The sequence below is a fragment of the Taudactylus pleione genome, unplaced genomic scaffold (genome assembly GCF_031769625.1).
Source record: "Taudactylus pleione unplaced genomic scaffold, aTauple2 ptg000757l, whole genome shotgun sequence".
Lineage (NCBI taxonomy): Eukaryota > Metazoa > Chordata > Amphibia > Anura > Myobatrachidae > Taudactylus > Taudactylus pleione.
Window position 1 is genome coordinate 5,455,001 of NW_028285159.1, and position 25,595 is coordinate 5,480,595.

The 25,595-nt window shown below is 45.7% G+C and overlaps 1 protein-coding gene and 1 non-coding gene across 2 annotated transcripts in view; both read right to left on the minus strand.

The window, feature by feature from the left end:
- Nucleotides 1–25,595, minus strand: part of HAUS6 (HAUS augmin like complex subunit 6) — an 80,258-nt gene that overhangs the window by 7,856 nt on the left and 46,807 nt on the right. The window contains 3 exon segments of the mRNA XM_088457327.1: nt 14,351–15,282; nt 15,284–15,335; nt 16,025–16,160. Of these exon segments, the coding sequence (XP_088313453.1) occupies nt 14,351–15,282; nt 15,284–15,335; nt 16,025–16,160 (1,120 nt within the window).
- Nucleotides 21,093–21,219, minus strand: LOC148477038 (small Cajal body-specific RNA 8). The gene has a single exon (XR_015872580.1).

A 25,595-nucleotide genomic window follows, 5' to 3' on the forward strand; every position in this document is an offset into this window, starting at 1 on the left:
AGTCTATAGGAAAGCCAGAACCCTGGATAGCCGAAACATCTGGGAATTGACCCTCTAAGGCGACACCATTTAAAGTAGGTATGCCACACCCTGTGGTAAAACCTGTAGAAGCCGGCTTCCAAGCACTGAGCATGGTGTTAACCGCAGAGCTGGAAAAACCTTTCGACCTTAGGAGAGATGTCTCAAGAGCCACGCCGTCAAAGACAGACAACCCAGTTCCGGGTAAAAGCTAGGACCCTGAGACAACAAGTCCAGACGTTGAGGCAACAGCAACAGAGTGTTGATTGAGAGACTCTGAAGAACTGAATACCAGTGTCCTCTAGGCCACGCTGGAGCCAACAGCAGGATCGCACCACATACTAGTTTGAACTTTCGAAGTACTCAAGGAAGAAGGGACACCGGAGGAAAGAGGTAACCTGGAAGGTCCACTTGACCGACAGAGCGTCTACCAGGAGAGCGCCTGATCTGGACCAGTAAACTGGCAGTTTGCGATAGTGTCGGAAGGCCATGAGGACCACGTCTGGAAGGCCCCACCTTTCCACTAGGAGTAGAAAACACCTCTTGGTGAAGAGACCATTCCCCGGGATGTACGTTGTGCCAGTTGAGGAAGTCTGCTTCCCATTTGAGGACTCCAGGAATGAACATTGCAGTCATGGCTGAAAGATGGCCTTCCACCCATGTCAGAATGCGGGACACTTCTGTGACTTAGAGTTCCTCCTTGACGGTTGACGTAAGCCACTGTCGTGGCGTTGTCTGACGGTACTCGCACAGGTTTCCCCTGAAGTGCGAGTCCGGCTTGCAACAAGGCACGGAAGACTGTACTGCCAATCAATATATTGGAATTATGGGCAGACTCCTCTGCAGCTCACTGACCCTGAAATGTGTGGACCTGTCACCACACCCCGACCCCGAAACTGGCATAGTCAATAGAGTCCAGTCCGGGATCCAAAAATAGTGCCCTTCGGCGAGATGCCCTGTCTGTAGCCATCAACCAGAGACAACCAGACCTTCGGCGAGAGCACTATCATCTGTGCTTTTATCTGCTGAGGTAATTCGTCCCACCTACAGAGGATTAACAGTTGCAGAGGTCGTGAATTAAACTGGGCATACTCCACCATGACGAAGGTCAATACCATGGATCCCAGTAGTTGCATTGTTGAGTGAATGAACACCCTGCTACCCTGGAGACATTTGCATCTGCAAAACAGATCTTGTCTGGTGTCAGAAAGATCCTTTGCTGTTGTGAATCCAAGAGGGCTTCCACATGCAGCATTCTCTGAGACTGAGTCAATGATGACTTCTTCCAATTGATCAGCCATCCGTGCAACTGAAGCACCGAGATGGTAAGCTGCAGGTGGTGGAGAACTGCTTCTGGAGATCCTGCCAGCACCAACAGATCATCCAGGTAAGGTAATAGGCGGATCCCTTGTAGTCACAGATGGGATGCCAATACCGCCATACTCTTTGTAAACACCCGAGGGGCCGTTGAGGCGCCAAAAGGCTAAAGCCCAAAACTGGAATGTTGTTGCCGTATAGCAAGTCTGAGAAACCGTTGGTGCGAAGATGCAATCGGGATATGCAGGCATGTATCCTGGACATCCAAGGATACCATAAATCCCCCGTTTTCATCACCAGTATAATGGAGCGTAGGGTTTCGAGATTGAGGATAGGTCATTTGAGCATCAGAAAGAGGTTTGAATAATATCCCTGTCACCTTTGCGACATTGGGACAGGTACAATGACTCATGCTTATAGCAAGGAATGTACTGCTTTCAGGACCTGCAAGGCTTTGTCCTCGTTGGAGACACGTCTCCAGGCCCGACATGCTGAGTACTAGTCGTCGGGCTTTACAGCCAGACGCCATGCGCTCCAAGCCTGTTTCTTGGGCTTGCCAGTCCTCTTTTTTTGGGGGGGCCGTTAGCCTAGGAAATGACTGACTCTTAAACCTTACCTTGGGCCCTAAAGGGCCGAAAAGGACAGTTCGTGACCCGGCAGGAATGGACTCAAAGCAGACAAGCAATCAAAGTGGACTTTAAGGAGGGTTTGCCTTATAATGGTAGAGTTGAGTTTGCATCTGCTCTCCAGGAGCGGAGCCACAAAGTACAGTGAAACGCAATTGCGGACGCCAAACCCCTTGAGCATAGGAGACTAACATCCAAATCAGCCTCATTAATATATGCGGCTGAATCAGTGTTTGCCCACCAGAGTCACATGGTTGCTGAAGACAGGGACTCCTCCAGGGAGTCTGCCCAGGATTCCATAGCTCTGGCCACAGAGCAGATAGCCATAGCCGACCTGGCCACAGCACCCGACAAGGAATAAATGGCCTTCAGGCAATTTTCCACCTATCTACCTGTAGTATCAATTAAGGAAGATATGGAAGGCATAAGCAAAGTCGCGCTCTTGACCAAGCGCGTGACATGCAAATCCACCACAGATGGAGATTCCCACGTGGCGAAATACTCCCCTGCAAACAAATACACGCGAGCCAGGCGTCCTTCCGGCTGGAACGCTTTCCAGGAGTTTCCCATGCTACCTCCAAATGATCCACTAGTTGATCAGATGAAGGAAAAATGGTAGCAGTAATTCTGCTTGGATATAGGAGTATCATTCTCCTCTATGGTAAAAACCAAGCGTACCGCTCGTATCAGGTATATACAGATTCTATATATGTGTGAGAGTGAGTGTATATAGATATAATAGGATTATAGATATAATAGGATTATAGATATAATAGGATTATAGATATAATAGGATTATAGATATAATAGGATTATAGATATAATAGGATTATAGATATAATAGGATTATAGATATAATAGGATTATAGATATAATAGGATTATAGATATAATAGGATTATAGATATAATAGGATTATAGATATAATAGGATTATAGATATAATAGGATTATAGATATAATAGGATTATAGATATAATAGGATATAGATAAAATAGAATATAGATAAAATAGAATATAGATAATAGAATATAGATAATAGAATATAGATATAGATATAATAGAATATAGATAATAGAATATAGATAATAGAATATAGATAATAGAATATAGATAATATAGAATATAGATAATATAGATATAATAGATAATATAGATATAATAGATAATATAGAATATAGATAAAATAGAATATAGATAAAATAGAATATAGATAAAATAGAATATAGATAAAATAGAATATAGATAAAATAGAATATAGATAAAATAGAATATAGATAAAATAGAATATAGATAAAATAGAATATAGATAAAATAGAATATAGATAAAATAGAATATAGATAAAATAGAATATAGATATAATAGAATATAGATATAATAGAATATAGATATAGATATAATAGAATATAGATAATAGAATATAGATAATAGAATATAGATAATAGAATATAGATAATAGAATATAGATAATAGAATATAGATAATAGAATATAGATAATAGAATATAGATAATAGAATATAGATATAATAGAATATAGATATAGATATAATAGAATATAGATAATAGAATATAGATAATAGAATATAGATAATAGAATATAGATAATAGAATATAGATAATAGAATATAGATAATAGAATATAGATAATATAGAATATAGATAATATAGATATAATAGATAATAGAATATAGATAAAATAGAATATAGATAATAGAATATAGATATAGATATAATAGAATATAGATAATAGAATATAGATATAGATAAAATAGAATATAGATAAAATAGAATATAGATAAAATAGAATATAGATAAAATAGAATATAGATAATAGAATATAGAATATAGATATAATAGAATATAGATAATGATAATAGAATATAGATAATAGAATATAGATATAGATATAATAGAATATAGATATAATAGAATATAGATATAATAGAATATAGATAATGATAATAGAATATAGATATAGATAAAATAGAATATAGATATAGATAAAATAGAATATAGATAAAATAGAATATAGATAAAATAGAATATAGATAATAGAATATAGATATAAGAATATAGATATAAGAATATAGATATAGATAATAGAATATAGATATAGATAATAGAATATAGATATAGATATAGATAATAGAATATAGATATAGATAATAGAATATAGATATAGATATAATAGAATATAGATAATAGAATATAGATATAGATAATAGAATATAGATATAATAGAATATAGATATAGATATAATAGAATATAGATAATAGATATAATAGAATATAGATATAGATATAATAGAATATAGATATAATAGAATATAGATATAGATAATAGAATATAGATATAGATTATAGAATATAGATATAGAATATAGAATATAGATATAATAGAATATAGATATAGATATAATAGAATATAGATAATAGAATATAGATATAATAGAATATAGATATAGATATAATAGAATATAGATAATAGATATAATAGAATATAGATATAGATATAATAGAATATAGATATAGATATAATAGAATATAGATATAGATTATAGAATATAGATATAGATTATAGAATATAGATATAGATTATAGAATATAGATATAGATTATAGATATAAATAGAATATAGATATAGATAATAGAATATAGATATAGATATAATAGAATATAGATATAGATATAATAGAATATAGATATAGATATAGATATAATAGGAGGCATGGCCAAGCGAGATCTCCGGATCAGTACCGGCGTCGCCGGTGTGGTGACGGAGCGGCAGCGCGGACGTCCGCTGGACTGTCCGCACTGACTGCTCAGAAGATGCTGCAAAACTTCAGGGGCTGTTCTAAACAGCCCCCACTGCGAGAGTTGACCCGACTCTGGCCAGGCACCACACTAAACTGAGGAGCCTCTGGCTGGGAGGCGGGGTATAGAGGGGAAGCCAGGTGCATCCTGGAAAGAAAAAAAATAACTTCGCGGTGCCCGGATGCCTCTATCACTATACCCCAAGGTATCCCTGCGGATCCCTAAGGCGCCAGAAGTAGAAAATTGAGTTCGAAGGGTTTGGAAAGGTAAAAAAAAAAAAAAAAAATACACACTTATGAGCAAAACAAAATTTTTTCCACAGGTTCAAGTAAGTAATTTATCTTAAAAGCATGTAAGAGCTGACCAGACACGGTCCCACTTGCTGGCAACACAGTAACACTGGGTGAACACAGATATACTGCCCCACTTACTGGCTACAGAAGGCAGCACGAAGAAACACGCAGCCGCTGAAATGCAGAGACTGGACTTGCACAGTCCCCTCTTCATTGTTCACTGGTGACTATACCCACCGGCAACCAGGCAGTTTTCCTTTTATACTGAGGGAGTGATTTGGTCTGCCCTCCAGAGCAATGTCGCCTGGCACTGACAATAAGTCAATTGCCCTGACATTTCCATATGAAGCATCCATGCAATGCAACTTTGTTGTGCCATAAAACCGGGCAGCGGGAGAATTTTACAAAGTGGAGCGCCCGGCAAGATGGCAGAGATTGATGTGCCCCAGGCCTGAAGCACTTTGGAACTAGCAATGGCTGAGCATCCTCCAACATTCTCTCAGAAAAGGGGGAGGCCTTATGCTGACATAGCCAGGTTTCTATACCAAGTAAGTCATTACAGGGATTGGGTAAGAAATGCCAACGGCCGGGAAGCATCCTGACTAAATCCCGACGCCGTAAGCCTGAAAGCTGAAGATCCTGACTGTGGCTGGTAAGTACCCTTACCCTCCCCTCTCAACCCTCCCTTAGTGGTGCCTAACCCTAACCTCACACCAGGGGTGCCTAAACCTAACCCAAGCACCCTAAACCTAACCCTCCCAGGGTGGTGCCTAACCCAAAGTTCCCCAGGGGGGCCCTAAACCTAACTTCACCCCCGCGGCTAAGCACTAAAACTGCCAGGCGCACCTTTGTTCGGGAAGCAAGCTGTCTAGATTCCAGCGTCAGGATAGACGGGCGGCATGATTTCGACGCCTGTCTTTAGTCCTGCGTCGGTATTTAGTCAGACAGCTTCCTGGCAGTCAGCATTTTGACTATCCCCATTACAGAGCGTGTACTTGGGTTCCTTTCATGAAGTTTGCCACAGCTGAAAGCTTTTGACCCTTGCTAACCTTTTGTATACTTGTGGCAAGCAGAAAGCTCAGGTACACATATGGTATAGCACTATTTATCTGGCAAAAAAGTGAAAAGGTACAGGACAGCTATAGAACACAATGGGCACGATTCTATTCAGCGCAATGTAAATAGCGCCGGGAGTGAGCTCCCGGAGCTATTCAATACACCGCGCTGCCAAGTCCGACTAATGATTTCTTCTCTCATCCCTCCGGGGATGAGAGAAGAAATCCGACAAAAATCCCGGCGCGAGGCTGTTTTCTGCCCTTCGCGCCTGGAAAATAACCTCGCGCCGGGAAGTTAGGTCGGGGAATGCCCGTTATCGCGCCTAAACACCCTGTTTAAGGCACGATAACGAGCCTTCCCCGACCTAACATAGCGATGAATTGAATAGCTCCGGGAGCTATCTCCCGGCGCTATTTACATCGCGTTGAATAGAATCGTGCCCAATCATGGAGAAAGAAAAAACCTGCCACAGATCTCAGCAAGTCTGAGTGCCCTTATCACACAATACTGCCCACAATCTAGAACCTTTCTTCCAGATGTGGACAGATAGTGAAAGATGAAGATCCTAGAATGCTCATCAGTTTGTCAGGCTACTTTAACAGTGAGCCAGCCAAAAAGATTGTGTTTTTAGTGAGAAGGGCCCTGCACAGTACTTTGGGATTGTGCTCAAAGACAGGGTCAGTGTTCTGACTGTGCTTAATGTCTAGAACTTGACACTGCTCCTGCAGTGCCAGGAGGTACTGCACCCACTGCCAGGGGGTCAGCCCCTGAAAAAAACCTAACCATGGTTTAGTCTCAGTCTACCTACCAGCTGGAAACTTGCCTTCGGCAACAATTATGGGGACCCACAGTAGCTCTACAATCCTACTTCAGGCTCTTAAGTTACCACTAAACAGAAATGGTTAAAAAGTAATACAAAGAACGATGCTGTTAAAGTCACTTTATGCCGCTCTACTGGAAGGTAGTTGTTTAGAAGGGGGAGTTTTCAAGTCTGTAAAAAATATATAAGAGTGCTAATATCTCTGCTAAGTGTCAAATACCCTCAAGACTCCAATTACCTCCAATTGGATGGAGATTAAACTAACATTGGAGAAATCATTAACTGCAAATAGCAAGTAGGAAATAGTGTACACATTAGTAAAGTCCCACTGTGTGTAAGAGCTTTGAGTTAGCAATAGAAATGTACAAAATTCTAGAACAAGCAGCAAAACGTATTTTATGGACCAAAAACTTTAGACAATAAGATTTTTTTTAAGTGGCTGTTTTATGAAAGTAGACTAGCGCAATTAAATATTCTCAATTTACAAATATAACCAAAAAAAAAGAAGTTATAACTAGGGTTGTGGCGTTGAAGACGATTTTAGGCGAAGTCGGTAGAGGTGTACCGGCTCTAGCTGTAAACTAAACATAAGAATCAGTGACTGCATTTACCCATGTAAAGGAGTTCTAAAGGCATCCATACACAGTGCGATAAATCAGCCAATCTGACGGACAGGTAAGATTTGGCTGCTATAGCGTACCGTGTATAGGCACGATATCTGATATTGCACGCACCTGTGGGGTTGTACATCGCATTCCCAGATCTTACTGCAGGTACAGTCAATTTGGGTATGCGATGTGCGATCCCATGCAGCGCTATGCGGGTGGGGTAGCCAGCATATCGGGCAGTCGGCCACCCGATCGCACCGTGTGTAGGGACAGTCAGATATGTCGGCTGCCCCATCGCATATGGCACAGTATTTATGGCCAGCTTAATGCTCATTTCCCAAAACATTTTCTTTAGTTTTTTTTTTTCTCCTTAACTTTCACATAGTTTGTTGTAGGTTTACTTTCATTGGAATTTAGCATATAGTTTTCTTGTTTAGACATTTTATTCAAAAAACAAGAGATATGGTAAGAACTTACCTTTGTTATCTCTGTTTCTACGAAGTTCATAGGGTCCACAGGGTGACCTTGGGGGTATAGCTGGATCCTGGATCCTCGGGCACCACGGAGTTAAAGCTTTTAGCTGCTCCCAGGATGCACTTGGGTCCAACCTCCCCTATACCCCACCCCCGAGCCACAGGCACCTCAGTTGGTAAGCAGCCCAGGCCGGAGGAGGAGACGAAACAGAGAGAAGGAAGACTGGAACACACAAGAACCATACTCACAGAAATGGGAGACGGAAAACCGGTGACCAGTCACAGAGCCCATATGAAGCCAGGTGCGTCAGGGCGGGTGCCCTGTGGACCCTATGGACTTCGTAGAAACAGAGATAACAAAGGTAAGTTCTTACCATATCTCTTGTTTTCTACTTCAGGGTCCATAGCGGTCCACAGGGTGACCTTGGGGATGTCCCAAAGCAGTCCAACTAAGGGCGGGGACGCTCCTGTGCTGATAGGAGAACCCGGCGCCCAAAGGATGCATCCTGAGAGGCAAAGGTGTCAAACGCATAGAACCTCAAAAAGGTCTGAATGGAAGACCAGGTGGCCGCCTTACAGAGCTGAACAGCAGAGGCGCCACGGCTAGCAGCCCAAGAAGGGCCCACGGACCGAGTGGAATGAGCCTTAACAGAGGCTGGAACAGGTAAACCCTCCTGCATATAAGCCTCAATAATAACAGAACGAAGCCAACGGGCTAGAGTCTGTTTGTTGGCAGGCCAACCCCTCTTGTGAAAACCAGAGGAGATAAACAAAGAATCCGACTTCCTCACAGAACTAGTCCGGTCCACATAAACCTGGAGTGCCCTTACAACGTCTAAGGAAGTCTCCCCAGCCGAAAGATCAGGTGACTGAAAGGCTGGTACAACAATTTCCTGATTAATGTGGAACCTGGAAACCACCTTAGGCAGGAAATCAGGACGAGTGCGAAGCACCGCTCTGTCCTGATGAAAAATCAGAAAAGGGGGACGACAAGAAAGCGCCCCCAAATCTGAAACCCTCCTGGCAGAAGCAATTGCCAAGAGGAAAACAGTTTTAGAAGTTAGCCACTTGAGCTCCACTGACTCCAAGGGCTCAAAAGGAGGACCCTGTAAGGCCCTAAGAACCACCGCCAAATCCCACGGGGCCACAGGTGGCACAAAGGGAGGCTGGATTCTCAAAACACCCTGGAAAAAGGTGTGTACGTCCGGCATAGCAGCGATCCTGCGCTGGAACCACACCGACAGACCAGACACGTGTACCTTCAGTGAAGAAAGACGTAATCCTAAGTCCAAACCGGACTGAAGGAAAGCCAGAATACGCGAAACTCGGAACACCTGGGGATCATAGTTTCTGGCCTCGCACCACTGAAAGTAAGTGTGCCACACTCTGTGATAGATCCTCGCGGAAGCAGGCTTGCGCGCCCTCAGCATGGTGGTAATAACGGAGCTAGAAAAGCCCCGAGACCTCAGGACGGCTGTCTCAAGAGCCTCGCCGTCAAAGATAGTCGACCCAGATCCGGGTGAAGACAGGGCCCCTGAGACAACAGGTCCCGCCGTTGAGGTAGGAGGTACGGAGCGTCGATGGACAGGCTCCGCAGATCGGAGTACCACGGCCTTCTGGGCCACGCTGGGGCCACCAGGATCAGTGTGCCTCCGTCCTGTTTGAACTTGCGCAGGACCCGAGGCAGCAGAGATATCGGAGGGAACAAGTAAGCCAGTTGAAACAGCCATTTCACCGACAGCGCGTCTATCAGACTTGCGCCTGCGTCCCTTGTCCTTGATCCGTACACAGGCAGCTTGTGATTGTAACGGGACGCCATCAGGTCCAGCTCTGGCAGCCCCCACTTGTCCACGAGTAGTTGGAATACCTCTGGATGAAGCGACCATTCCCCGGGATGCACATCGTAACGGCTGAGGAAGTCTGCCTCCCAATTGGACTCCTGGGATGAAAACTGCCGAGAGAGCTGGAAGATAGCGCTCCGCCCAAGCCAGGACGCGGGACACCTCCGACATCGCAGCTCGACTGCGAGTCCCTCCCTGGTGATTGATGTACGCCACCATGGTGGCGTTGTCTGACTGCACCTGAACGGCCCTTCCGTGAAGAGCGGTGCCGGACGACTGCAGGGCTCTGTATACTGCCCGCAGTTACAGGATGTTGATGGGAAGAATCGCTTCCTCCGCCGACCAACGACCCTGAAGTGACAAGGAGCCTGTCACCGCCCCCCAACCCCGGAGACTGGCATCTGTCGTGAGCAGAACCCATTCCGGGATCCAAAAGGGGCGCCCCTCCAGGAGATGTGCTGTCTGCAGCCACCAGGCTAGGGACAGACGCACCTCCGAGGACAACACCAGCATCTGAGAGCGGATCCTGTGTGGCAATCCGTTCCATTCTGAAAGAATCAGCCCCTGCAGGGGCCTGGAATGGAACTGGGCAAACTCCACCATGTCGAATGCCGACACCATGGACCCCCAAAACTCATCGCTGAGTGCACCGACACTCTGCCACTGCTCAGACAACTGTGAATCCGCAGCTGTAAGGAGGAGACCTTCTCTGGAGTCAGAAAAATCCGTTGCTGACGAGAGTCCAGCAGGGCCCCCAAATGAACCATCCGTTGTGATGGGATGGGATGAGGGAGGATTTCTTCCAGTTGATCAACCAGCCGTGCGCCTGTAGACAAGCGACCGTCAGGTGGAGATGCTGGATCAGTACCTCCGGGGAGCTTGCCAGCAAGAGGAGGTCGTCTAGATACGGTAGCAACCGTATCCCCTGGCTCCGAAGGTGAGCCGCCATGACCGCCATCACCTTGGTAAATACCCTTGGTGCTGTGGAGAGACCAAAGGGTAGAGCCCTGAATTGGTAGTGGTTGTGGAGAATAGCAAACCGCAGAAACCGTTGGTGCGATGTTGCTATAGGCACATGGAGGTAGGCGTCCTGGATATCCAGGGAGACGATATAATCCCCCGGTTCCATCGCCAGTATGATGGAACGCAAAGTTTCCATCCTGAATTTGGGAACCCTGAGAAACCTGTTCAGGGACTTCAAATTGAGGATGGGGCGATGAGAGCCATTGGGTTTCTGCACCAGAAACAGCGTAGAGTAATACCCCATCCCACGTTGAGACTGTGGTACGGGTATAATGACCCCCGCCGTCAGCAAGGCCTCTATGGCTTCCTGAACCTGCAAGGCCTTGGTTTTGTCCTGAGAAGGACTTGTGGTGGTATTGTGTCAGCACTGGGCGAATTGAAGAAGAAGTCGGCCTCCCACTCTGGGGTCCCCCAGAGGGAGGCCCGTCCCATCACGCAGAAGGCTTATCTTCTGGCTTGGAAGAAGGGCGCCTAGCACTCCAGGCTTGCTTCTTTGGCTTTGAGGCGGTCTTGGGTGCGGACTGCCTCGGGAAGGACTGACCCTTTGCCTTGCCCTGAACCCGAAAGGAACGAAACGCCGAGCTCCGGACCTTAGCAGGTGTAGTAGCTGAAGGGAGGAAGGCTGACTTGGATTTTGCCAGGGTATCTACTATTTTGTCCAGGTCCGGACCAAATAGTAATTCCCCATTAAAAGGTAAGGCCTCCAAGCCTCTCTTTGAATCCGCGTCTGCTCTCCAAGACCGCAACCACAAGGATCTACGAGCAGACACTGCTGCCGCCGAAACCCTAGAGGTCAACAGGCTAGCATCCAAAGATGCTTCTCCAATGTAGGAGGCGGCATCTCTCATCTGTCCTAACAACGCCCTCTGGACGTCCGGAGATTCATCCGTAAACGTGTCCTCCAAGGCGTTGGCCCACCCCTCAATGGCCTTGGCCACCCAGGAGATGGCCATGGACGGCCGGGCTACAGCCCCTGAGAGAGAATAAATAGACTTTAGACAAGTCTCCACCTTCCTGTCCGTAGGATCCTTCAGCGAGGATATAGACGGCAATGGCAAAGTAGCACTCCTGATGAGGCGTGTTACATGGGAATCGACTGCAGGCGGAGTTTCCCATTTCTTACAAGGCGCTTCCGGGAATGGATAATTGGACGCCAAGCGTTTCTGTGGCAGGAAACGCTTACTGGGCGTCTGCCAGGCCATCGCCATGTGATCAGTCAACTGATCAGACAAGGGGAACGCTGTAGAAGTAACCTTAGCTTTTTTAAAACTAGGATACCTTGACTTGGGAGCGGGTGCCTCATCCTCAATCAGAAGAATAGCCCGCACCGCCTTAACCAGAGCCCGCACATTGATGGAAGACTTAGTGTCTACCTCCTGGACTGAGGCATCTGAGGCTGAGTCATCCTGTACCTCACCATCATCCGAGAACCCCTCAGAATCCGAAAGATGCGCAGCCTGTGCCATGACTGAGCGTTTAGACGCCCTGGAGGGCACGTCACTGCGCAACATCGACTGAAAAGCCGAAGATGCTGCCGCCAAATCTTGGACAGTGTGGGAAAGCGCATCCACCCAGGGTGGAGGAGCTGTCACAGGAGCCTGAAACTGCACAACAGCCGGCTGTGCCACAGGGGTGGACTGAATATACATTGGCAACGCCGCATAGGGACCAACAGGCTGAGACCCCGCGGGAGTCTGCAATAATTGTGGGATACCCGGGGAATGGGGGATGGCAGGCTGGGGCAACGCCCTAGTAGGGGCGGCAGTCGGGACCGACAGACGGTCCGCGATGGACACCAGCACCTGGGAAAACATCGCCCATGGTGGCTCCTGCGAAATGGGAGGTTTAGACGTACCAGGGACCGCCTGGCACCGTCCGCACAGGCCGTCCTGTGACAAATCCTCCCTATCCACTCCTGCAGAACAGCGCCTGCAGGAGAACAATGCTGGAGCCCCGGAGTGCTCAATCTCCTCCTCAGACATGACTTAGGAAGAAAACGTGCGCACTCACCAGTGTGCTGAACAACAGCCCACAATATGGCACCGTGTAGCACACAACTGTATGTGACGGACCTCACAAATACGTGATCTATATAGGTGAGGTCAATAGAAACACCCTTCCCCCGCACACCTGTAGGGCTTGTAGGAGAAGGAAAGGGATAGGTACAGGCTGACAGTAAGTAGAAAAAAGACACAGACAGGCAGCACTAGCAAAAGTCACATACCATGCAGGAAGATATACTCACTGCACCTTTCCACTACAATCAACCTCCCAGATTCAGTGTCTGGGAGGGCTATAGCGCTGTGTACACTGTCCTTGTCGGGGGAGAGGTACACAGGGGGACCGGTCCGCGTGCTCCCTGAGAGTATCCACGCTGCCAGTAAGAAAATGGCCGCTGGAGACCTCAGAGGAGGAGTGGCCCGAGTAGCTGCAGCTCAGCGACGCCAGACTACTAGCTGAAAGGCGCGCTGAGCTGAGGGGAGGAGCCGCTGACAGGGAAGGCTTCCTCCCCTGGCTAGCATCTTTAACCCCCAAGGTTGCGGCATCCCGCTTGCCGCTTAATTACCCTGGTGGTCTAGTGGTCTGGCGGGGTATGCCTCCGATAGAGGGGGGGCCCGCCGCCACCGCTAGCGCCCCCGGTCTGTCCCCTAGACCGGGGGCATGGGACTGCATATGAAAGGAATTACCCGCGCACCGCCGCTAATCAGCGGTGCCCGGCTTACCTGATCTCCCCTGCGTCTTCCGGCAGCAGTCCCGGGGGAAGCCAGAGTCCGGCTAGTACAGACTCTGGCTTCCCCCGCCGCGATCCCCAGTTCAGTGCTGGCGTCGCGGCGCCAGCAGGGAGAAGGAGCGGCAGCGTGGGCGTCTGTACAGACAGCCCATCGCTGCCGCTCTGGAGAAAAAGAAAAAACTGTAGTCAAAAAATAAATAAATTTAAGTTAAAAAAGCTTTAGGGGGCTGCTCCTGCAGCCCCCCCCCCCCCCCCCGCAGGGTGACCCGACTCCGGCCGGGCACCATCTTAAACAGAGGTGCCTGTGGCTCGGGGGCGGGGTATAGGGGAGGTTGGACCCAAGTGCATCCTGGGAGCAGCTAAAAGCTTTAACTCCGTGGTGCCCGATGATCCAGGATCCAGCTATACCCCCAAGGTCACCCTGTGGACCCCTATGGACCCTGAAGTAGAAATATATTTTATGCTCACTCGAAGTGGACCAATATACCCGGTGGTGATGGAAATGCCTTGTACTTCCATTTTGCTATATTAAATCTATTACTAGTATGCCATTTACGACAGAGTTTGACAATATTAAGAGAGGAGTCTGAGTTGAAGGTTTAATGTAACATCTCCACAGCCTCGATCACTGGTGACCAGTGATCGAATTAGATTTTTTTTTTTTAAGTCAGGAAATGCAAAATCTGTCGGTGCTGGTTTTAAAAAGAAAAAAAACATATATAAAACTCACACTGTGAATGAAATACATCCGACTCCTCTGTGGTCTTGGCATGTAGCCCTTCATCATTTGGAGAAAATGATATCAGCTGTGGGAGAGAGAGCTTTCTCCCTTTTGGTGATGGAGTCATTACACGTGTTAATCCTTTGTCTACAGAACTAAACAGATTTACAGAGTCTGTTAGAAGACTTGACTCAGATTTGTGCTTAGCAACTCCTCTCAAAGGGGTGTGCTCACCATCTCTCTTATCTGATGTAAAAAGGGTCCTTTTAAGAGCTTCATATCGAGTGCGTATAGAATCAATGTCCAATTTACGCTCCATAGTTTTCCAACTACTCTCAGTATTGTCCAAGAGCGGGTCCTCACTTGGTACTTTCTTGTGGTCTCTGTCTGCTTCAGAAGTCTCTGCACTAGTCGTGCTGTTAAGACTTATGTTCCCAACACCTTCTGGAAGAGTTTCATGTTGAATGCCAAATTGAATTACCTCACGACTGTCTGAACTATTGCTATAATCTACGATGTTAGAGGAATTCCATGAAAGAGTTGTCTGCGCAGAAGAATTTTCTTCACTAGGTGCAGATATAAGCATTGTGTTGTCCATTAATTTAGAGGGCTGGTTTCCAAATATAAAAGTTTGGTTCTTTTCAACAAAAGGCGACACTGAAGTCTTCAAAATCTCTTGATCCATTAATTGGACAAAGTCTTCTTGTGCGGTGTTGGTTTCACATGCCAAAAAAGGCATGGTGTTCTGACTAAAGCTTACTTGATGGTGCAGGCCAGGCTTACTAGCGTTTGCAGACATTCTTGTGTCAGGTGACTCATTCAGCTCAGACACATGAGAGGTAGACAGGAAGCAAGCCATGCTCAGGTCTACCTGACTGCACTGGGCAGACTCCAGCTCAGCAGTCGACTCTACGCATGGCTCTTCTATTGGACTGGACACTGGAAAATTCTTCACTTTGGATGGCTTTTCTCCATGAGGTTCGGATATCTGAAACTAAAGCGGTTACAAATGTAACTAAGCAGAGCAGAAAAAGCTGAAAATAAATGCTAATATTCTAACAGTAAGCACAAAGGGATAGCTGGTTACTAAATACAGATGTATCCACACATACCTACCTTAAAATCTCACCATACAAAATCACCAAGGACTTTGCGAATTAGCCACACAATGCAACTTTAAAAGATGCGTCCCCATGTGTGACTTTATACCAATTCCTTTGCTGCAAATATTTTTTTAATCCTAAAGCATTTAGTACACCATTAGTGTCTTGTACACTAAGCAAATGAAATTGCAAAATTTTTGAAAAAAAAAAAAAAAAAAAAAAAAGTACATAAGCGGGGTAAAACGACAAAAAGGCAGAAGTCCTATATGAGCAACTGGCAGCACACAATGTTATGCTTAATCTGCTACTTTATACCAACTCCTCTACAATAAAATATACTCATCCTAATGTACAGTACTTGTACACTATTAGCTACGTATACAATTAATGAATTAACACTCAAAAATCAGGAAAAAGTACAAGCACAGGAATCTCTACCCAGGCATCTTGCACAAAAGTGATATGTGGACACATCTGTATGCTAGCTAAATATCAATCACATACAGGTTAAAGTTGCATGAGTTCTGGGATCCAAATTAAAAAAAAAAAAAAAAAAAAAAAAGTATGAGAATGGACTTACTTAAGTTTTCTGGAGTTCGAGGAATCTCCTTTCTGGATAAGAAAGGATCAGATGTTAGCATACCAATTAAATCATCAAGCTCCATTCCTCGTCCAGATACTGATCTTGGAGATTCATTAACGATGTAATCAGCAACCTAGACAACACAGGGGAAAACACAAACAGTCAAGATTTGTTTATTATAGTTGAAAAAGGAGACAGGAGACAGAGACAACACTACAATAAACTTGTCAGATCAGAACCAAGCTTACAAATTAAAATGATTTATTCAGGACAGACACAAAAAGGTACAAACAAGTCTGTTTTATCACACCAGCAGAGCTGAGCATTTGAGAGAGAAAAAAAAAAAAAAAAAAAAGAAAAAAATTAAAACTTTTCATACCCTATGAGAAGACGGCAAGTTTTCAGGATTTTCTTGTAAGTTAATACCAACTCATTGATATTTTGTTATATATTTTTGGCTATTTTTTTTCCCGTTTAACTCTTATGTAATGCATAGCACAGGCCTCATGGGCCAGTCACTGCAATGTTGGACAAGAAGGAATCAGGCCATACCTCTAGTTTTGACACTGAACTACAACAAGCACAATTATGGAAATCCAAGTTAACATCTTACCAAAGTCAAACTGGAGCATGAAACTACATGAATATAAGCCACTAAGGCCCGTAATCAATTAGTTTCGCATCCGCATACAATACTTTGCCGACTTCACGTGTTTTAGCCGCGGAAACTTATCGTGTGCGCCCCCGCTAGCCTGCACCCCCCAAAAGATGCACTAATATTGGGGATCAATATAGATTACCCCAAATAGCTTCATTGGGGCTATTGGGGGACATTAGTGTCAATTGCTTGTATTTAGCATCTTTGCACAAGTGGTGAATAGCACGTTGCTGATTTTTTTGGAAGAAAATTAGTCCTGGGGTACTTGAAAATGGGTGCAAGAATGGTTTAGTCGCTAAAGTAAAGTTTAAAAAACAAAAAAAAAAAAACAAACAACTTGAAACCAACCTGAAGCATGCACCTGCAAACCAAAAAAAGACACCTCCCTCATACTTGTACACCCCCCCCCCCCCAAAAGTCTATTTCGCTAGTTTAAAGAAAGTTTGTACCCCGACTTTGCACTTTCGCCACCATTTTCTAAGTAATTTTTTACGGTGTGCCTCACTTTTTTTAAAGGTTTTTTTTGACACAGTTATCCTTTGGGGGGTCTATCCCAAGGGTGCTGAGTGATTTCCCCACCTTCGCACCCTAAAATAGAGATTTTGCCATTTTTTCCGACACCTATTCATAGGCGAATCTTTTTCGCCTATTACATTGCATTTTCACGTACGCGAAAAAAGTGTTTGTAATTGATTATGGAGGAAACTTTCCACCTGGCAAAATGACGTCATCCACGATACTTTTTCGTAGATTACGACTTTTCACCGCTAATTGAATATTGGCCTAACTGTAACACAGTATTCTTATGCCAAATTCTAAAAGCAATAATGAGATCCAAGGTTGAAGATAGGAAACAAAGGCCCATCCTGATTAAATGTAAACGAAAAGAGCAAGAGAAAGGAATGGTGTGGCCATCCATATAGGAGAAGGGAGAGGGTTGTGGAAAGACCGCCCAGCTGGACCCACCGCAGATATCTGTATACAGGTAATCTTCATTAGGAACAAGTCAGTATCTAAAACAATTAATCTAGGATAAAAAGGTTAGCTGAACGCTGGAGGAACCTGAAAGTGTGAAGTCCAAGGTTCCCATAACTTGGTAAAGCTCTTGAAAGAGTTACAGTATGCTGGTCATATATGCCATCTGAGTGTTTCCAAGCTGCAGCTGGGTGACATGTGACTATCATATGCCTGAGCAATTTATGTTGGTTATGGGAGGCATCTGGAATACTTAGGGGCATATTTAATTAGCCGCGAAAAGTAGAGTACTTTTAGCATGCCGGAGTTTGCTGTTTTCCATGCAAAAAAGTATCGCGCACATCATCGCTTATCCTCGTATTCAATTAGGAAGCGGCACCCGGCGAATTTGGAACTAGCGAAAAGTCCTGTCAAAAAATGGGGAAAAGCCTGTACCCCCCGAAAAGCTGCACTAACATAGGGGATCACTATAGGGGTGTTCTAGTACCCCTAATAAAGCTATTCTGGGTACTTTAGTTCTCTCATTTGCTTGCTATTAGCGTCTTTGCAAGAGTGGTGAAGAATGGCATTAAGCAATATTTTTTCATCAAAATAACTAGTCCAGGCAAATTTGGGGTACATGAAAATGGGTGCTAGCATATTTTGAAGTTGCTAATGTGAAATTTATAAAACTTAAATATCCCACCTGCCGCAAGCACCTGCAATCTTAAAGACACCTGGGGCATACTTAGGGACGCCCCATGAGTCTATTTCGCTATTTTTTTTTACCCCCAAATTGAAAGTACTTTTTTGGGGTGTTTAGTTTTTTTTTTTGTTTAAATGTTTGACAGTTTACCTTTGTGGGGGCTGTCCCAAGTGTGCAGGGTGGTTACCACAAATTTGCACCCCAAAACCCCAATTCTGCACTTTTTTCCGCCAGCTTTCATAGGAAAATCTTTTGCCGATTCCAATGCACTGACTTTGCAATTGAATACAGGGATAAGGTTTCGCCTGGCGAAATGACATCACCGGCAAAACTTTCGCCAAAAACGGCTTTTTGCACCTAATTGAATATGTTCCTTAGTGGTAGAAGATCGTACTCAAGATGGAAAGGTATATCTAAACCTAAAAATGGAGTTGGCAAGAGATCTAATCTTGTTCCAAAAGGGAGCCAGTTTCAAGCAGTCCCAGCAAATATGCAAAAATGTTCCAATGTCCATTCCACATTGCAAACAAACTGGACACAGTGGGATGCATTTTAATTTAGTCTGGAGGAAACATAATGCCACCTATAGAGGATTATAAGCATTTTCTGGAACTATATGCTACATTGGACACTGATGACTGAGGCGACCTATATACCAAAGTCTCCTGAAAATCAGCCTCCCATGCCAGCTCATGTGGATCTTTAAGTTCAGATCTGACTAATTGAGCCCTGCATACCAGTGTGGATATTGGACCCCTAGTACTTCATAAGATATTCACAAATGGTTAGTCTGCCAATCATATGTGACTTCCCTGAAAATGAAAAGGTTGGAGCTGTAGATATTGATAAAAGTATCTATGTGGTATAGCAAATTTAGTTTGTAGGCCTATGAATATGGGAAAGACTAGATCATGGGTAACTTCATTCAGTAGTCGGATATTCCCTGGAATGTCAGTTTAAAAAAAGGACGGGTGACCACATGGCTGAAATTCCAGTTTATTAAAAACAGGAATTATCGGACTCAGAGGGGGCGATATTTTATTGCAGACTGGAATAATCAGAGCATGTGATATAACTGGATGATGCAAGGAGACTTTAGATTAGGGCAGTGGTTCCCAAACTGTGTGCCCTGGCACCCCGGGACACTTGTAGAGATGTCTCAGGTATTGGTCCAGCACCAAATCAACTTATTTATGGTCAATGTAATGTAAATGTGGGCAAACAAAAGCAAAAACCTGTTCACCATCACCCAATGATAACATTTAAGCACAATTTACTTCACTTTACTACTTTAATTTGTTTTCTGAATTTAATCAACAAAGTTAAACTTAGGGTTCAGTGAAAACAATGCTGATACTCTAGGGCGCCATGATTCAAAAAAAGTTTGGGAAGCACTGGATTAGGGATGGTTAAGCGTGCCCCCCAGCTGTTTTAGAACTAAACATTCCAGCATGCCCTGCTGGGATTTGTAGTTTAAAAGCTGGAGAGTCACTTATTGCCCAGCACTGCTTTAGATAGTCTCAACCTGGGAAGCCATAATAGGGAGAATATGGAATGCTTACCCAGGCTTCCAGTTGAAACCCACACAATTAGATTTCGGATGACTCCATATGACACATTGGGGGGAGTCGGGTCGCTATGTAATAAAAGTTTAAAGAATGAGGGGTCTATGGGCCCGATTCAGCAGTGCACTCAAGTATCGGGAATCTGCGCATGCGCAGGACCCATTCTGCGAGTGTGCAGAATGGGTCCTGCATGGTTACAAGCAGTCCTAGGTCTCTGCCTGATTGACAGGCAGAGGCATTTAAGGGGTGGTGTGGAGGTGGCAGCCGTTCCCGGAAATGGGCACACCTCCTCCCAGTTTTCCGTGAAAGTGGCAAACCCAGAGTCGACAGACGCAGTGTCCTGGGCTCGCAAGCCGGCCAGTCTGAGTAAGCTGAGGCTTACACAGCTGGCTGGCGATCCTGCGCCGTCCACCATCGATGGTTGCGATGGTGATCCCAACCTGCAACCTCCGTGCCAGTGCTGGGATCGCAAATGCAGCAGGGGTGTGTCATACACCTAATGCTGCATTTACATAATAGCAAGGACGTAATAGCCTGCGTGCAGCTTTGCAATTGCGATCCTTGCTGAATCTCCCCATATGTATTAAGCTTTAGAGGGAAAGTGGATGGAAACAAAGATCCAACCAATCAGCTCCCAAGGCTTAGTACATAGACCCCTGGGACACCTAGACCACCTCCAGAGATAGGTCCTTGTAATATTGTGCGTCGTGTTTGCCATATGCATTCTAAAGTAATGATTTAAGAATATTGGGGAGGGGGGGGGGGGGCAATTTAGGGGGAGGCCGGTGAGGTTTGAAGCAAAACTAAGTGTCACGGCAACAGATTCATCCTAACGGTATTAATCCAGCCAATTAATGAAACAAAGGCATGTTCCAGATAATTTCTACCTTGAATTGAGCTAACAGTTTTGAGAAGTAAGGAAACTCTTCAAAGCCAAAACCTTAGGTCACAGATCAATACACATGAATTAAATAAATGGGGGAGTGGACTGGCTGGATCGGAGATAGTTTGTATACTTTGGAAGAAAAATCCCATCATTCTTAATGACAGTTCATAGGACATGCTAGAGCAGACCTTATACCATAGGCAGACATATACACAGGAAAACAAGCTATTACCAAACAAAATGATGGTATAATGACAGACAAGGAAAGATCTACATCTGCTGAACAGTAAACAAAAATGTGTTTGCTCCGTATCTGTCCGTTACGATTTCTCTCAGTTCGTTCCGGTCATCAGAAAGCACTATTGATCTAGGGAGAGCCAGAACAGAAAAGAACAGGACATCTATCTGTGTATCAGTCTCCCGTTTTTAGTATAAGGAACATGAAGCAGAACATAGGCGTACACTCTGCATTGTGAACACTATTCCCTTTAATCTTACCACTATCAGTTTTCAGGTCACATGAAATATGAAGTCTTCATTCACCAAGTACAGCAATAGCTGTTACTGTAGCTCAAAAAATATCCACATTCAAATACATTATGGGTACTATGAAGGCATAAATGTACTTTGTGCTCTCATATGAAAGCACCCACCTCAATGAAACAATACATTTAACCAGTCCTATAGTATAATCTATTGTAAGTGGTTAAGGAAAAAAAAATAGGAACAACAGCACTATACACTATATAACCATGCACACAGCAAGGAAAAAAAAAAAGTAGTAAACTTACTCCATGTCTAAATTACATAATTATAGTAGATGCAATGAGGGTTAATTATCTGCAGCAGCTTGCATGGCTGTTAAGAGGATATAAACATGTAAGAATCTCCCTGATTCTCAATTAGGGCGCACCTATATATTGAAAAGTATCCAGTGACTTGGTATGAGCCGCGGTATAATAAAGAGATCGCAGACGGCCTTTCTTACCCGATGTAAAACACTGACACGTTTCTCCATCTTTATCCAAGCTACCCTCTGAGGAAACAGTCACCAGATAAAGACAGAGAAACGTGTCAGTGTTTTTCCTGCAGACCCTTTTGCTTTATGGACTTGCACAATTACCACTGTACACCTTGAGACGCATGACAGCGGTTTACTGGCCGTCTGCGATCTCTTCATTATACCGCAGCTCATACAGAGTCACTGCTTGCTGACTGTAAGGACAGGCAGTCTGTGATCCCCTATATCACACTGCGGCACATACGGAGTCACTGCTTGCCAATTGCAAGGATACATTATAGCATGGAAGAAGTCTCTCTGGACAAATATGCGTCTGAATTGTTAGCGTTGCCGGCTGACCTCTACCATAAGATAAACAATGGCTACTGCAGAGAATTGGTACATACCCTGTGTCTTAACACTAAATATCATCGCAGTGAGACTTCAAGCTAAGGAACCGGACCAGTGGAATTATTCCAGCTCTATATATTCTTCTGGAACATTTTTTCCTTACAGGTGTATGATTAATACTCAGGAGTGTTGTGCAATCCTATTCCCTGCTGCTAATTGCATTTAAGGAGGTGAACTTACTGACTGACTGTGTATAAATGCAAGTGGGATAACAAGAGATATGGTAAGAACTTACCTTTGTTATCTCTGTTTCTACGAAGTCCGTAGGGTCCACAGGGTTGACCTTGGGGTATAGCTGGATCTGGATCCATGGGCACCACGCATTTAAAGCTTTGCTGCTCCCAGGATGCACTTGGGTCCGTCCTCCTCTATACCCCGCCCCGGCCACAGGCACCTCAGTTGGTAAGCAGCTAAGGCCGGAGGAGACTAAACAGAGAGAAGGAAGACTGGAACACACAAGAAACCATACTCACAGAAATGGGAGACGGAAAACCGGTGACCAGCCACACAGCCCATTTGAAGCCAGGTGCGTCAGGGCGGGCGCCCTGTGGACCCTATGGACTTCGTAGAAACAGATATAACAAAGGCAAGTTCTTACCATATCTCTTGTTTTCTACTTCAGGGTCCATAGGGGGTCCACAGGGTTGACCTTGGGGATGTCCCAAAGCAGTTCAACTAAGGGCGGGGACGCTCCTGTGCTGAAAGGAGTACCCGGCACCCGAAGGATGCATCCTGAGAGGCGAAGGTGTCAAACGCATAGAACCTCAAAAACGTTTGAATTGAAGACCAAGTGGCCGCCTTACACAGCTGAACAGCGGAGGCGCCACGTCTAGCAGCCCAAGAGGGACCCACAGAACGAGTGGAATGAGCCTTAACAGAGGCTGGCACAGGTAAACCCTCCTGTGCATAAGCTTCACAAATAACGGAACGAAGCCAACGGGCTAACGTTTGCTTGTTGGCAGGCCAACCCCTCTTGTGAAAACCGAAGAAAACAAACAAAGAATCTGACTTCCTAACCGAAGCAGTCCGATCCACATAGATTCTAAGTGCCCGGACTACATCTAAGGAAGCCTCACCAGCTGAAAGATCAGGCGACTGGAAAGCTGGTACAACAAGTTCCTGATTAATGTGGAACTTCGAGACCACTTTGGGCAAAAACTCAGGACGAGTGCGGAGCACCGCTCTGTCCTGATGAAAAATCAGAAAAGGAGGGCGACAGGAAAGCGCCCCCAACTCTGACACCCTCCTGGCAGAAGCAATTGCTAGGAGAAAAACTGTCTTGAACGTCAGCCACTTGAGGTCCACCACCTCAAGAGGCTCAAAAGGATGACCCTGCAAGACCCGTAGCACCACCGCCAAGTCCCAAGGAGCCACAGGAGGCACGAAGGGAGAGAACACCCTGGAAAAAGGTGTGAACATCCGGTAGTGTAGCAATCCATCGCTGAAACCACACGGACAAAGCAGACACATGAACCTTCAGAGAGGCCAGGCGTAAGCCGAGGTCCAAACCTGATTGAAGGAACTCCAAGATTCTGGAAACCCGGAACACCTGAGGATCATAGTTTCTGGATTCACACCACTGAAAGTAAGTGCGCCACACCCTGTGGTAAATCCGTGCGGAGGCAGGCTTGCGTGCCCTAAGCATGGTACCAATGACTGAACTGGAGAAACCCCTAGACCTCAAGACGGCTGTCTCAAGAGCCACGCTGTCAAAGACAGCCTACCCAGATCCGGGTAAAGGCAGGGCCCTTGAGACAACAGGTCCCGACGCTGAGGAAGAAGGTACGGAGCGTCGATGGAGAGACACCTCAGATCGGAGTACCAAGGACGTCTGGGCCACGCCGGAGCAACCAGCACGAGCGTGCCGCAGTCCTGCTTGAATTTCCGCAGAACCCGAGGAAGTAAGGATATCGGCGGAAACAAATACGCCAGGTGAAACGTCCATTTCACCGACAGCGCGTCTACCAGACTGGCGCCTGCGTCTCTTGTCCTTGACCCGTAAACGGGCAACTTGTGATTGTGACGGGAGGCCATCAAGTCCAGCTCCGGCAGCCCCCACCTGTCCACGAGTAGCTGAAACACCTCTGGGTGAAGCGACCATTCCCCGGGATGCACGTCGTGACGGCTGAGGAAGTCTGCCTCCCAATTGAGGACTCCGGGAATGAAGACTGCCGAGATCGCTGGAATGTGACACTCCGCCCAAGCAAGGATGCGAGATACCTCCGACATTGCTGACCGACTTAGAGTTCCTCCTTGGTGGTTGATATACGCCACCATGGTGGCGTTGTCGGACTGCACCTGAACCGCCCGTCCGTAAAGAGCGGGACCGGACGACTGCAGGGCCCGATAAACCGCCCGCAGTTCCAGAATGTTGATGGGAAGAAGAGCTTCTTCCGCAGACCAACGACCCTGAAGTGACAACGAGCCGGTCACTGCCCCCCAACCCCGAAGACTGGCATCCGTCGTGAGCAGGACCCAGTCCGGGATCCAAAAGGGACGCCCCTCGACCAGATGAGCTGTCTGAAGCCACCAAGCCAAAGACTGCCGAACCTCCGGGGACAACACCAGCAACTGAGAGCGGATCCGGTGAGGTAACCCGTTCCATTCCGATAGAATCAGCCCCTGCAGAGGCCGGGAATGGAACTGGACAAATTCCACCATGTCGAATGTTGACACCATGGAGCTCAAAACCCTCATAGCCGAATGGACCGACAGGCGGCAACTGCTCAGGCAACTGTGTATCCTCAGCTGCAGGGAGGAGACCTTCTCTGGGGTCAGGAAGATCCTTTGCTGCCGAGAATCCAGCAGGGCTCCCAAATGAACCATCCGCTGAGATGGAATCAGGGAGGACTTTTTCCAATTTATCAGCCACCCGTGCGCTTGCAGGCAAGCGACCGTCAAGTGGAGATGATGAAGCAGTACCTCCGGGGGAACTCGCCAGCAACAGGAGGTCGTCCAGATACGGTAGTAGCCGTACATTCTGGTTCCGAAGATGTGCGGCCATGACCGCCATAATCTTCGTGAACACCCTCGGTGCCGTGGAGAGACCAAAGGGTAGCGCCCAGAACTGGTAATGGTGTTGAAGGATAGCGAACCTCAGATATCGCTGGTGCGAAGGTGCTATCGGAACATGGAGGTAGGCGTCCTGGATATCCAGGGACACCATGTAATCCCCCGGTTCCATCGCCAGAATGATGGAACGTAACGTTTCCATCCTGAACTTGGGAACTCTGAGGAATTTGTTCAGAGACTTCAAGTTGAGGATAGGGCGATGAGAACCATTGGGTTTCCGCACCAGAAACAGAAGAATAGAACCCCGTCCCTCGTAATTGAGGAACGGGAACAATGACCCCTGCTGTCAGCAAGGACTCTATAGCTTCCTGAATCT